This window comes from Ranitomeya variabilis, chromosome 5, assembly GCF_051348905.1.
Source record: "Ranitomeya variabilis isolate aRanVar5 chromosome 5, aRanVar5.hap1, whole genome shotgun sequence".
NCBI lineage: Eukaryota > Metazoa > Chordata > Amphibia > Anura > Dendrobatidae > Ranitomeya > Ranitomeya variabilis.
In genome coordinates, this window is record NC_135236.1 from 213,850,049 (window position 1) to 213,864,703 (window position 14,655).

A 14,655-nucleotide genomic window follows, 5' to 3' on the forward strand; every position below is an offset into this window, starting at 1 on the left:
CAGTGTGGATATTTTGTAAGGGTTTTTTACTGACCGCACAGACCCCTTTTCTATTTTCTGCTATCTAGTATTAGTGGGCCTCATTTGCTGAATCTGCTTTCACCCCTGTGTATGTGCCTTCCTCTTACCTCACCGTTATTATTTGTTGGGGGCTTCTATATCTTTGGGGATTATTTCTCTGGAGGCAAGTGAGGTCTTTCTTTCTCTCTAGGGGTAGTTAGTTCCTCAGGCTGGCTCGAGACGTCTAGGATTTTAGTCACGTTCACCGGCTACCTCTAGTGTGTTGGATAGGTTCAGATTTGCGGTCAGTCCAGTTTACCACCTCCCTAAAGCTTGTCCTATGTTTTGTTACTTAGCTGGAGTATTTTGTGATCCTCAACCACTAAGGATCATAACAGTAGAGCAGGCCCTATGATGTTGGTAATCGGGAGTTGTTGGCTATGAAGTGGGCATTTGAGGAGTGGCGACATTGGCTCGAAGGAGCTAAACATCGTGTGGTGGTCTTGACTGATCACAAAAATCTGATTTACCTTGAATCTGCCAAGCGCCTGAATCCTAGACAGGCTCGTTGCTCGTTGTTTTTCTCCCGTTTCAACTTCGTGGTCTCATACCTGCCTGGTTCGAAGAACGTGAAAGCTGATGCACTTTCTAGGAGTTTTGTGCCTGACTCTCCGGGAGTTTCTGAGCCGGCTGGTATTCTCAGAGAGGTAGTGATTTTGTCTGCCATTTCCCCAGATTTGCGACGAGTGTTGCAGAAATTTCAGGCGGATAGACCTGACCGTTGTACACCAGAGAGACTGTTTGTCCCGGATAGATGGACCAGCAGAGTTATTTCCGAGGTTCATTCTTCGGTGTTGGCGGGTCATCCTGGGATTTTTGGTACCAGAGATTTGGTGGCTAGGTCCTTCTGGTGGCCTTCCTTGTCGCGGGATGTGCGTTCCTTTGTGCAGTCTTGTGGGATTTGTGCTCGGGCTAAGCCTTGCTGTTCTCGTGCCAGCGGTTTGCTTTTGCCTTTGCCTATTCCGAAAAGGCCTTGGACGCACATTTCCATGGATTTTATTTCGGATCTTCCAGTATCTCAGAAAATGTCTGTCATCTGGGTGGTGTGTGATCGTTTTTTCAAGATGGTCCATTTGGTGCCCTTGCCTAAGTTGCCGTCTTCCTCCGATTTGGTTCCTCTATTTTTTCAGAATGTGGTTCGCTTGCACGGCATTCCTGAAAATATTGTGTCTGATAGAGGATCCCAGTTTGTGTCCAGGTTTTGGCGGACTTTTTGTGCTAAGATGGGCATTGATTTGTCTTTTTCGTCGGCCTTCCATCCTCAGACTAATGGCCAAACCGAGCGAACTAATCAGACGTTGGAAACTTATTTGAGATGTTTTGTTTCTGCTGATCAGGATGATTGGGTGACTTTTTTGCCATTGGCCGAGTTTGCCCTTAATAATCGGGCTAGTTCTGCTACTTTGGTTTCGCCTTTTTTCTGCAATTCTGGTTTCCATCCTCGTTTTTCCTCGGGTCAGGTTGAGTCTTCTGACTGTCCTGGGGTGGATTCTGTGGTGGATAGGTTGCAGCAGATTTGGAACCATGTGGTGGACAATTTGAGGTTGTCACAGGAGAAGGCTCAGCGCTTTGCCAACCGCCGCCGCGGTGTGGGTCCCCGACTTCGTGTTGGGGATTTGGTGTGGCTGTCTTCTCGGTATGTTCCTATGAGGGTCTCCTCTGCTAAATTCAAGCCTCGCTTCATCGGTCCTTATAAGATCTTGGAAATCCTTAACCCGGTGTCTTTTCGTTTGGATCTCCCAGCATCGTTTGCCATTCATAATGTATTCCATAGGTCTTTGTTGCGGAGGTGTTGTGAACTCTATTTTTGGGCTCCCTCTAGTGGTCACAAGCGGTACTGTGTAGTGTTGTCTTTCTGCAGGTTGGCAGCATCAGCTGGTTCGTTATTCTTGGTTGGTTTCCTATTTAGCTCACCTGGATACTCAGTTCCTTGCCTGCTCTCAATGTATTCAGTGCTCTTCAGATTCCTTGTGACTACCTTGCTCCCAGTCTCTCCAAGACAAGCTAAGTTTTTGTTTGTTTATTTTTTGATTTTCAGCATTTATCATGTTTCTTGTCCAGCTTGCTAAAATGTGATTTCCTCGCTTGCTGGTTGCTCTAGGGGACTGAGTTTCTCCCCCCACACCGTTAGTTGGTGCAAGGGTTCTTGAAATCTCAGTGTGGATATTTTGTAAGGGTTTTTTACTGACCGCACAGACCCCTTTTCTATTTTCTGCTATCTAGTATTAGTGGGCCTCATTTGCTGAATCTGCTTTCACCCCTGTGTATGTGCCTTCCTCTTACCTCACCGTTATTATTTGTTTGGGGCTTCTATATCTTTGGGGATTATTTCTCTGGAGGCAAGTGAGGTCTTTCTTTCTCTCTAGGGGGTAGTTAGTTCCTCAGGCTGGCTCGAGACGTCTAGGATTTTAGTCACGTTCACCGGCTACCTCTAGTGTGTTGGATAGGTTCAGATTTGCGGTCAGTCCAGTTTACCACCTCCCTAGAGCTTGTCCTATGTTTTGTTACTTAGCTGGAGTATTTTGTGATCCTCAACCACTAAGGATCATAACAGTAGAGCAGGCCAAAAAGTGTTTAATGCATCGCAGAAGTGGGATAAAAAGAAGACCTGAGTACATTTTTTTTTCCTCCCGCTTTTCCTTTGCTGCAGTCTGTTTAGCTTCTTTCATCCCCTTGAACTCTGGGTGGTTCTGAGCTCAGTTGCAGACATGAATGTTCAGACTCTGGCTTCTAGTGTGGATCATCTTGCTGCACGGGTGCAAAGTATTCAGGATTTTGTTATTCATAGCCCTATGTCAGAACCAAAGATACCCATTCCTGAGTTGTTTTCTGGAGATAGATCTAGGTTTCTAAATTTTAAGAGTAATTGTAAGTTATTTCTATCTCTGAGACCTCGTTCCTCTGGTGATTCCGCTCAGCAAGTTAAAATTGTTATCTCCTTGTTGCGTGGCGACCCTCAAGATTGGGCTTTCTCTCTGGCACCAGGAGATCCTGCATTGCTTAATGTAGATGCATTTTTTCTGGCTCTTGGACTGCTTTATGAGGAGCCTAATCTTGAGAATCAGGCAGAAAAAGCGTTGCTGGCTATCTCTCAAGGTCAGGATGAAGCAGAGGTGTATTGTCAAAAATTTCGGAAATGGTCGGTGCTTACTCAATGGAATGAGTGTGCCCTGGCTGCAAATTTCAGAGAAGGTCTTTCCGAGGCTGTTAAGAATGTTATGGTGGGGTTTCCCACCCCTACAAGTCTGAGTGATTCTATGGCTTTAGCCATTCAGGTTGATCGGCGTTTGCGGGAGCGCAAATCTGCTCATCCTTTGGCGGTATTTTCTGAACAGAGATCTGAGTCTATGCAATGTGACCGAACTCTGACCAGAATTGAGCGACAAAGTCATAGACGTCAAAATGGGTTGTGCTTTTACTGTGGTGATTCTACTCATGTTATCTCAGCATGCTCTAAACGCTTAAAAAAAATCGCTAAACCTGTCACCATTGGTACTATGCAGCCTAAATTTATTTTGTCTGTTACTTTGATTTGTTCTTTGTCGTCCTACCCGGTTATGGCTTTTGTGGATTCGGGTGCTGCCCTGAATCTGATGGATTTGTCGTTTGCCAGGCGCTGTGGTTTTGTCCTGGAGCCTTTGGAATTTCCTATTCCTCTGAGGGGAATTGATGCTACGCCATTGGCTGTGAATAAGCCTCAGTATTGGATGCAAATGACCATGTGCATGACTCCCGTACATCAGGAGGTGATTCTCTTTCTTGTTCTGCATAATTTGCATGATGTTGTCGTTTTGGGTCTGCCATGGCTGCAGGCTCATAATCCAGTTTTAGATTGGAAAGCTATGTCTGTGTCAAGTTGGGGTTGTCAGGGAATTCATGGCGATTCTCCGTTGGTGTCTATTGCTTCTTCCACTCCTTCTGAGGTCCCTGAGTTTTTGTCTGACTACCAGGATGTATTTGATGAGCCCAGGTCCAGTGCCCTGCCCCCTCATAGGGATTGTGACTGTGCTATAAATTTAATTCCTGGTAGTAAATTCCCTAAGGGACGACTTTTTAATCTGTCTATACCAGAGCATGCCGCGATGCGGAGTTATATAAAGGAGTCTTTGGAGAAGGGACATATTCGCCCATCCTCTTCCCCTCTTGGTGCAGGATTTTTTTTTTGTGGCCAAGAAGGACGGTTCTTTGAGACCTTGTATAGATTATCGTCTTCTGAATAAAATCACAGTCATATTTCAGTATCCTTTACCACTATTGTCTGATTTGTTTGCTCATGGTTCACCAAGATAGATCTCCGTGGTGCGTACAACCTTGTGCACATTAAGCAGGGAGATGAATGGAAAACAGCATTTAATACGCCTGAAGGCCATTTTGAGTACTTGGTGATGCCTTTTGGACTCTCTAATGCTCCTTCTGTGTTTCAGTCCTTCATGCATGACATCTTCCGAGAATATCTGGATAAATTTATGATTGTTTATCTGGATGACATTTTGGTCTTTTCTGATGATTGGGAGTCCCATGTGAAGCAGGTCAGGATGGTGTTTCAGGTCCTGCGTGCTAATGCTTTATTTGTGAAGGGCTCAAAATGCCTCTTCGGAGTACAGAAGGTCTCCTTTTTGGGTTTTATTTTTTCTCCTTCTACTGTGGAGATGGACCCAGTCAAGGTCCAGGCTATTCATGACTGGACTCAGACCACGTCTGTTAAGAGTCTTCAGAAGTTCTTGGGTTTTGCTAATTTTTACCGTCGTTTCATCGCTAATTTTTCTAGCGTGGTTAAACCTTTGACGGATTTGACCAAGAAGGGTTCTGATGTGACTAATTGGTCTCCTGCGGCCGTGGAGGCCTTTCGGGAGCTGAAGCACCGGTTTTTTTCAGCTCCAGTCTTATGTCAGCCAGATGTCTCTCTCCCCTTCCAGGTCGAGGTTGATGCTTCTGAGATTGGAGCAGGGGCTGTTTTGTCGCAGAGAAGCTCTGATGGCTCTGTGATGAAGCCATGTGCTTTCTTTTCAAGAAAGTTTTTGCCTGCCGAGCGGAATCATGATGTTGGTAATCGGGAGTTGTTGGCTATGAAGTGGGCATTTGAGGAGTGGCGACATTGGCTCGAAGGAGCTAAACATCGTGTGGTGGTCTTGACTGATCACAAAAATCTGATTTACCTTGAATCTGCCAAGCGCCTGAATGCTAGACAGGCTCCTTGTTCGTTGTTTTTCTCCCGTTTCAATTTCGTGGTCTCATACCTGCCTGGTTCGAAGAACGTGAAAGCTGATGCACTTTCTAGGAGTTTTGTGCCTGACTCTCCGGGAGTTTCTGAGCCGGCTGGTATTCTCAGAGAGGGAGTGATTTTGTCTGCCATTTCCCCAGATTTGCGATGAGTGCTGCAGAAATTTCAGGCGGATAGACCTGACCGTTGTCCACCAGAGAGACTGTTTGTCCCGGATAGATGGACCAGCAGAATTATTTCCGAGGTTCATTCTTCAGTGTTGGCGGGTCATCCTGGGATTTTTGGTACCAGAGATTTGGTGGCTAGGTCCTTCTGGTGGCCTTCCTTGTCGCGGGATGTGCGTTCCTTTGTGCAGTCTTGTGGGATTTGTGCTCGGGCTAAGCCTTGCTGTTCTCGTGCCAGCGGTTTGCTTTTGCCTTTGCCTGTCCCGAAAAGGCCTTGGACGCACATTTCCATGGATTTTATTTTGGATCTGCCAGTATCTCAGAAAATGTCTGTCATCTGGGTGGTGTGTGATCGTTTTTCCAAGATGGTCCATTTGGTGCCCTTGCCTAAGTTGCCTTCTTCCTCCGATTTGGTTCCTCTATTTTTTCAGAATGTGGTTCGCTTGCACGGCATTCCTGAAAATATTGTGTCTGATAGAGGATCCCAGTTTGTGTCCAGGTTTTGGCGGACTTTTTGTGCTAAGATGGGCATTGATTTGTCTTTTTCGTCGGCCTTCCATCCTCAGACTAATGGCCAAACCGAGCGAACTAATCAGACGTTGGAAACTTATTTGAGATGTTTTGTTTCTGCTGATCAGGATGATTGGGTGACTCTTTTGCCATTGGCCGAGTTTGCCCTTAATAATCGGGCTAGTTCTGCTACTTTGGTTTCGCCTTTTTTCTGCAATTCTGGTTTCCATCCTCATTTTTCCTCGGGTCAGGTTGAGCCTTCTGACTGTCCTGGGGTGGATTCTGTGGTGGATAGGTTGCAGCAGATTTGGAACCATGTGGTGGACAATTTGAGGTTGTCACAGGAGAAGGCTCAGCGCTTTGCCAACCGGCGCCGCGGTGTGGGTCCCCGAATTCGTGTTGGGGATTTGGTGTGGCTGTCTTCTCGGTATGTTCCTATGAAAGTCTCCTCTTCCAAAGTCAAGCCTCACTTCTTCGGTCCTTAAAAGATCTTGGAAATCCTTAACACGATGTCTTTTCGTTTGGATCTCCCAGCATCGTTTGCCATTCATAATGTGTTCCATAGGTCTTTGTTGCGGAGGTATGTGGTACCTGTGGTTCCTTCTGTTGAGCCTCCTGCTCCGGTGCTGGTTGAGGGCGAATTGGAGTACGTGGTGGAGAAGATTTTGGATTCTCGTATTTCTAGATGGAGGCTTCAGTATTTGGTTAAGTGGAAGGGCTATGGTCAGGAGGATAATTCCTGGGTTGTCGCCTCTGATGTTCATGCGGCCGATTTGGTTCGTGCCTTCCACGCGACTCATCCTGATCGCCCTGGGGGTCTTTATGAGGGTTCGGTGACCCCTCCTCAAGGGGCGGGTACTGTTGTGAACTCTATTTTTGGGCTCCCTCTAGTGGTCACAAGCGGTACTGTGTAGTGTTGTCTTTCTGCAGGTTGGCAGCATCAGCTGGTTCGTTATCCTTGGTTGGTTTCCTATTTAGCTCACCTGGATACTCAGTTCCTTGCCTGCTCTCAATGTATTCAGTGCTCTTCAGATTCCTTGTGACTACCTTGCTCCCAGTCTCTCCAAGACAAGCTAAGTTTTTGTTTGTTTATTTTTTGATTATCAGCATTCATCATGTTTCTTGTCCAGCTTGCTAAAATGTGATTTCCTCGCTTGCTGGTTGCTCTAGGGGACTGAGTTTTCCCCCCCACACCGTTAGTTGGTGCGGGGGTTCTTGAAATCTCAGTGTGGATATTTTGTAAGGGTTTTTTACTGACCACACAGACCCCTTTTCTATTTTCTGCTATCTAGTATTAGTGGGCCTCATTTGCTGAATCTGCTTTCACCCCTGTGTATGTGCCTTCCTCTTACCTCACCGTTATTTGTTGGGGGCTTCTATATCTTTGGGGATTATTTCTCTGGAGGCAAGTGAGGCCTTTCTTTCTCTCTAGGGGTAGTTAGTTCCTCAGGCTGGCTCGAGACGTCTAGGATTTTAGTCACGTTCACCGGCTACCTCTAGTGTGTTGGATAGGTTCAGATTTGCGGTCAGTCCAGTTTACCACCTTCCTAAAGCTTGTCCTATGTTTTGTTACTTAGCTGGAGTATTTTGTGATCCTCAACCACTAAGGATCATAACACTCTACCTTGCTTATCCGGGTCAGTGCGCGGGTCTGGTCATCGCCACCGGTGGGTGGATCCTTTGGCTTGTGGCACCGACAGCGCATGCGCCGCTATGCATGTTGCCATGCAACACAAGCTTCGGCGTGTCACTCTTGTTATTCCCGCATTGGGTCTTATAAGGGGTATATGAATGGTACACATATTATGTTGTAATACACTTGGCCCGTCATTACCGATACTGTGTATTGGGTCATAAATGGGCATACACTGGTTGCATAATAGAAGCATCCGTAATGCTATTTGTGCACTATACATCATGGGTTATGTGGGCTGACACTTGGTCGTATTACGCTATCTTTATTGCTTGTCTTTTTTCGCTATTTGCGATGTGGGTTTTATATGGAGATATATTTTGGACACACATCTGTTGCTTGGCAACAGTTTTTGGCCTGTTACTTCCGCTACTGCTGATTGGACCCTGTATGGGCACATATATACTGCCTAATATAAGCATCTGGATATGCTACTTGTATATTATACGCCATGTGTCTATGTGGGGTGACATTTATCTTATTATGCTAATTCCAATGCTGTCGGTATTATTGTTGCGATTTGATCCGTCACTTCCGCAATTGCACACTGGGCCATCTATAGGGATACATTAGCAGTACAATACAAGCATTCGGGATGGTTGTTTCCGCAACTGCGCAATGGGTCCACGTGGGGTTACGTTCGTCATATTATGCTAATTCTGTTGCGGCCGTGATTCACGCTGTGATTGGCTGAGGTCTCTTTAAATACACTCTCATTTCCCTCCATGCTATAAGCCCCCAGAAGAAGAATTCATCGAAACGTGCGTAGGGGTTCATACAGGTCTCGTGTTACTCCACTGTGGTAAATATCCTCTGAGGTTTTTCCATAATCAATGAACCCGCATTATTGTAGGCATTTTTTTTGCACTTTGTTTTAGGTATTCCTATCAGGATATTGATTACCAATGTCAGGGTAATACCATTAGGATTACTACCCTTAGCCCTCCAGTATCTGGCCTGATTGACTTTTTTTGCGAGATTGTTCATGTTTACGCACTTAGCACTTTTATATGGGGGTTTTCCTCTTAGGCTTTTTTCATCAGACATACTATTTATTACCGTTATGTTGATATATATGGCATAAAGCCACTTGTGGCTTGCTTAAATATTTACGGTATAGTTATCAACATATGGATATCAGTGTATTTTACATGAGATTTGTTAGATCAGAGGTACTTTTACATCATTTTGGATTGTGTATAATGGTCTGAGGTTTTTATCTCTTTGATATAAATAAAATGATATGTTTTTTGAACCTAACATTCTTGTGGCCTGTCTAATATTTTTTGGGGGATCATTGTGTACTTGTTTCTTTCACTGTATTGGAAAGTGCACAAGATGCCACTTAAAAAATATATATAATTTACTATGGAACCCTATGTTTCCACAACATTCATTCAGATTGGCCGATCTGTCACATGTATACCTCTTGAACATATACACCAAACACTATCCAAAAACGTTGGGTGCACATAGCTGTATGATGCTGCTTGTTATTCATATTTATTTCTTTTATGTGTGAAACGGAAATTTGATTAACAGCAGAAGACGTCTCCTGATAGGGGAAGCCATTCTAGAAGCATAAAATGTTGTTTTTAGCCAACCATAATTTACTTTCTTTATATAGTCTTAGGAAACGATCTTTAATAAATTCTGATATTTTGTTTAAGGAGCATAGCATCTAAATTTAAAATAGTTGCACTTAACTCATGGACCGGTGCAATTGCAGTAATGTCAGGCCTTTGCCTCCCAGCATTCACATGGCATTGCTATGTCTCATGAGCGCTGCAACCTATCCGCAGTCAAAGATTGCTATGTCCCCTGCGCACTGCAAATCATCAGCGGCTGCTGATAGGCTGCAGCTTTCATGGTTCCATTAGATGGAATGTTGTCTGATAGAAGACTGCTGCCCGTGGTTCACATGAGCTCCAGGAGATATTGCTGGAAGGTGAGTATGGGTTGCTTTTATTTTGTTTGGAGCACTGCATCTATGGTTATCCAGTAGTGTACAAACCTTTTATGCTTTAGGTTTTGAGATTGGAAAATAATTTCATGGCGAATAAAATTGGTATAATTTTGCCTTGTTCATAATATCTGGTCCTCACTGTGTCTTCTGCTATGCCTTCTCTTTAGGGATCATTGTGATTTCTCTATGAATAACTGGCGGCATTCTTCTGTTCTTTGTTGTAGCCATGTATTCTAATGAACAACATCCAGCAGCTTAGAGTCCAACTGGAAAAGATGTTTGAGAACATGGGAGGAAAAGAGGTAAGACTCCTCGTGTGTAGTATTCATGTTTTACCCCATTGCATATAGAGATCATTAGATACATCCTAATCAATAATCAGTTTATATCGATGTCGGATCTGCAGCTTTGTTTCAGAGAGGAACATTACTGGTTTAAGCTTTAATAGCTGGAGACTAAGTAGCAAAGCAGTGACATAGGCTACGTTCACATTTGCGTTGTGCGCCGCAGCGTCGGCGCCGCAGCGCACAACGCAAACAAAAACGCGGCAAAACGCACGCTAAAACGCTGCGTTTTGCGCCGCATGCGTCGTTTTTGGCCGAAAGTTGGACGCAAAAAAAATGCAACTTGAAGCGTTTCTTGCGTCCAACGCTTGCGGCCATGCGGCGCAAAACGCAGCACAACGCATGTCCATGCGCCCCCATGTTAAATATAGGGGCGCATGACGCATGCGGCGCCGCTGCGGCGCCCGACGCTGCGGCGCTGACCGCAAATGTGAACGTAGCCTTAACTAAGCCTAATGCACACACTTTGGGCTAATGATCTTTAAATGAGTTGAATTTCATGTTGTGTGTTTTAGTCACGATTCAGACATCTCCCGCTATTTCTGGATGAAGCTGGCTTTGGCAACCTGTAGCTTACCTTCTATAGTGGAGCTAGTAGCTTCAGCATAAGGGAAAGCTACAAGTTGCCGAGCTGAGGAATATTAAAGAAGCACTCCCACTAAGTTGTTAATTCATTAAATGTATATATATATATATATATATATATATATATATATATATATATATATATGTCATGTAGTGTGAGTGCACTAATATACTCACCCACTGCTGCTCTCTCTGGTGTCCAGCATAGTTTTTCTCTGCTTCTGAGTAACGTCACCACTCCTCAGACGGTCTCGATCACTCTGTGCTCTGCGTAACCTGGAAGTGGCTTTTACAGTGTAATCCTAGGGAGCGTTAGAACAAGGATACAAAGGCTTTCATTGTAAAAGAGACTTCCATCTCCCGCATGTGGCATAGGCTGAGCCAGATAGTCACAAGTGCAGTGACATCATTGAGAAGAGGAGCAGAACAGAGCTGGATCCTGGAGAGAGCAGGGGTAGGTGAGTATATTCATACACTACATGCACATACACACATTTCATGGCTAAAAACTTAGTTGGAGGGCTTGTTTAAGGTCTTTTTTTATCTGTGTGTTGATAGTTTTGTGTTTTGTGCTTTGTCTGTAATGTGTCATGTCTTTGTCCAATAATTTTAACCTGCTATCAACTGAGCAGAAGAAAGAAGGAGCAATAGCCTTTTACAAGGTTTGTGAAGGCGAGCATGCATTGATATCTCAAGCCATATGTTACAGGCTGTAATTCAGTGCCAGTCTGACAGACTAACGTGACAGTGCCAGCCTAAGAATAACATGCAAAGGAATGATTCTGGTTGATATTGAATATATAGATCAATTGGGCAGAAAGAGGTCGAATAATTTATTGAAATCTATTATTCTACTGAATATTCAAGAATAAAATTGCTAATAGAACACAGAGAGCCATTGAAATGCCCATACAATAACTTATCTGGGGTGTCGAAGCACTGAATACATTTTTATTATATATATTTTTCTATCATATTATGTTCTTTTTGTGCTTTGTAAATTGACACCTCAATATATTTATAGTCACCATACGCCTAACACACCAATAATTAATGCTACATGATAGTAAAAATTGACTATTTCAGACGAAATTACTAAAGATATAAAATGTGTAGGCTAAGCTATGTCACTTTATCTAGAAGTACACTGGCCATGCATGCCTAAGAATGGGACCTGATACCTTTGGATCATAATTAGCTAAGTGGTGCTTAACCTATAGCATGTGTTACTTCTGAAGCACACATTGTGACTTTGCATTACGTTGACCAATATTTTGGGATTTTTGTCAGAACATCAGATTGGGCTGAAGTATCTTATATTTGATCAGTGATACAAAATTGCTCAGGATGACATTTTTACTAGCGAGCGACTGAACTTCAGCTCACTTACTGATTTCTCAATAACTGGATGAAATCAGATCCTGAATGCCTTCCCCAGGCTCATGTTTGCATGATGTAAGAAAACAGGGAATATCTGCTTTCTGCTTGGATTGCACTCTCTTGACACTGTGCAATCAGACTGAGCGCCATGTGAAGCGTTCCCTTCTGACTGCAGAGCGGCTAATTATTTTTATTTTTTAATACTTGCAGACAGATTTAAGAAAGTGTGGCATGTATTAACGGAATATTTAATTTACGATAAATATCATCAATGGATACAAATGTAATCTTGTGGGCCAGACCCAGGAAGTCACAGTTATCACTTGTATGATAAACCTTTCCCATCTGAGACTTAACACACTGCAAACCGTCTTCTTGTGGTCTTTTCTAAATCTGCCTGCTCAATATATTAATAAAATAGGTATTTATTAATATATGCACAAAAAGCACAATGTTGTGTGCTTTTTTTTTGTCACAATGTGTTACCTTTACAAATGTCTGGTTGATCTAAGAATGTCAACGAAATGCAATAAAATAAAAAGAAAATAAATTGTACAGTTCAGGTGGTTTAGACAGAGAACAAATTACAATTTTCAGTTGCTGTAGATATATATCTGCCTGCCTTACTTCAGGAAATTGCTCAAACGAGACTGTTAAATCATGGCATACAAAATGCCTTTCCACCCAGTCTATGGTCAGTTGCTGTCATGCAGCAATATTATAATATATATATATATATATATATATATATATATATATATATATATATATATATATATATATATATATTTTCTGTCCTAGATCAAAAGTACTTCTTGTGCTACTTATTTGTTTTCCTGGAATAGAAGTGCTACACACTGGTCATCTCTGGAGTTGTTTTGTGAAATTTAAATAGACATTACTTGAAGTACATGGAGTTAAACTTTTCTATCAACCTATAGTTCAGCGCTCCTACCATCACATAGTAAAGAGCATGACCATCAAAAGAGTAAAATGCTCTAATTCCAGCTATTGTCAGTTGAACATAGGCATCCAATCTTCCAGTCTAACAACCTAAAGGGAACCTGTCAGTAGGATCAACCCTCATAAGCCATCTACATAGGCATGAAGGTCATAGGAAGCTAACCAACATTATACCTTGATATCTGCGATCTGATGTCTTATTCCAGAGAAATCCATATTTTTTTAATATGTAAATGAGCTGTTCTAAGCTATGGGTAGGACACTGATCTTCAAGAGAATCTGTCTCCAGACATTATTATAAATGAAAGGGGGAGTTAGCAGTATGAAACATGTAACTAACAGAACAGTAGAACTTTGTCTTCTTACAAACACATTTGTTGCAGCTCTCACAGCTCTGCTGTATTGCTTGTGAGATGGAAGCTGAAGTTGAGAGGAACCTGCAGATATGTCAGTTATAACCACACACAGCTCTGGAGTGAGAACAGGAGAGTGGCAATTACACATCACTCTGGTAACTCCTCCTTTTATTAAAAATAATTTCTGGAGGCAGATTCTCATGCTGATCAGTGTCCGGCTCTGGAATAAGACATTGGATCCCAGATGTCAAGGTATCATATTATTCTGCTTCTTACGACCTACATGTCCATATAGATGGCTTAGGACGGTTGGCCCTACTCACAGATTCCTTTTAATCCGAGTTATATTGTATTATTGATTTATATTGTGAAATTCTATATCTGACAGTATAAGTTACAGACACTTCTTGTCTCCTACCTTTCCTCACATGCAAATTCCAACAGAAAGAGTCAACAGTGATGAAATACAGCACAGCATGTTAATTTATTATAAATCGTCCATGTGAGCTTTTACTGAATGATTGCACTGTTTTTATGCTTTTTTCTAGAACTAAAAATGTGATGAGACATACAAACTACATCCATCATCTTAATGCCTGTTCATTTTAAAGTGTTAGTCTTACAAGCATATTATTTTTCACAAAGCACAGTAACTGCATAATTAGTCTTAGTAAACAGAATAAGCCTAACATTACATTTTTTTTGCATCTTTGTATATTTTTTAATCTCTATCTTAATCTGTGTTCATCCAACTTCTTATAATATTTGAGCCTTTTCTTTTCTGCTAAAAAATTTCCCAGCAGCACTTTGCTCCTCCTCTGTGCTGCAGACTCCCCTCCTCCCACTCTGATTTATCAACAAGGTAATCTAGAGTTCAGCTTATGCTTCTGTACAATCTCTGCTCCTATACAATACCCTCATTGGCCAATTTTATCTACTGCCACCTACATCAGTATAGATGTCCAAAAGGGGCCAATTCCAAAGCACTATCTGTAGTTCCTTCAGGAAATACCCATCTAGTTATAGTGCTTTGGAACAAAGCACTATACTGTTATTCCACCGTGGATAACTTCTTCTTCTTATTATTCTTATTATAGTGCTTTGGAACAAAGCACTATACTGTTATTCCACCGTGGTAAACTTCTTCTTATTATTATTCTTATTATTATTCAGTCCGCACGTAATGCGGCCCGAACCGCTAAACTCACAGACTCCAGTGAGGTGTCATTTCGAAGCCAGCGTTCCTGAGAGGTGTGCTAAGTATTTTTCGTGTCGATCGGATTTGTAGTTTTGGCGCAATTTGCGTTTGAAAAAAGTGTCTCAATGCGTTTCAATAGGGAAATTTTCCAATACGTTTATAATGGGCCTGATTTCTGAGGCAATTTCTAAAAATAACTGCCACCTGGCTGATTA

General features: G+C 42.6%; 1 protein-coding gene across 1 annotated transcript in view; it reads left to right on the plus strand.

Moving 5' to 3' along the window:
• UNC13C (unc-13 homolog C) overlaps nucleotides 1-14,655 on the plus strand; it is a 1,212,529-nt gene that overhangs the window by 842,771 nt on the left and 355,103 nt on the right. Inside the window, exon 25 of the mRNA XM_077263773.1 lies at nucleotides 9,839-9,916. Within this exon, the coding sequence (XP_077119888.1) occupies nucleotides 9,839-9,916 (78 nt within the window). The remainder of the gene's footprint in view (nucleotides 1-9,838; nucleotides 9,917-14,655) is intronic.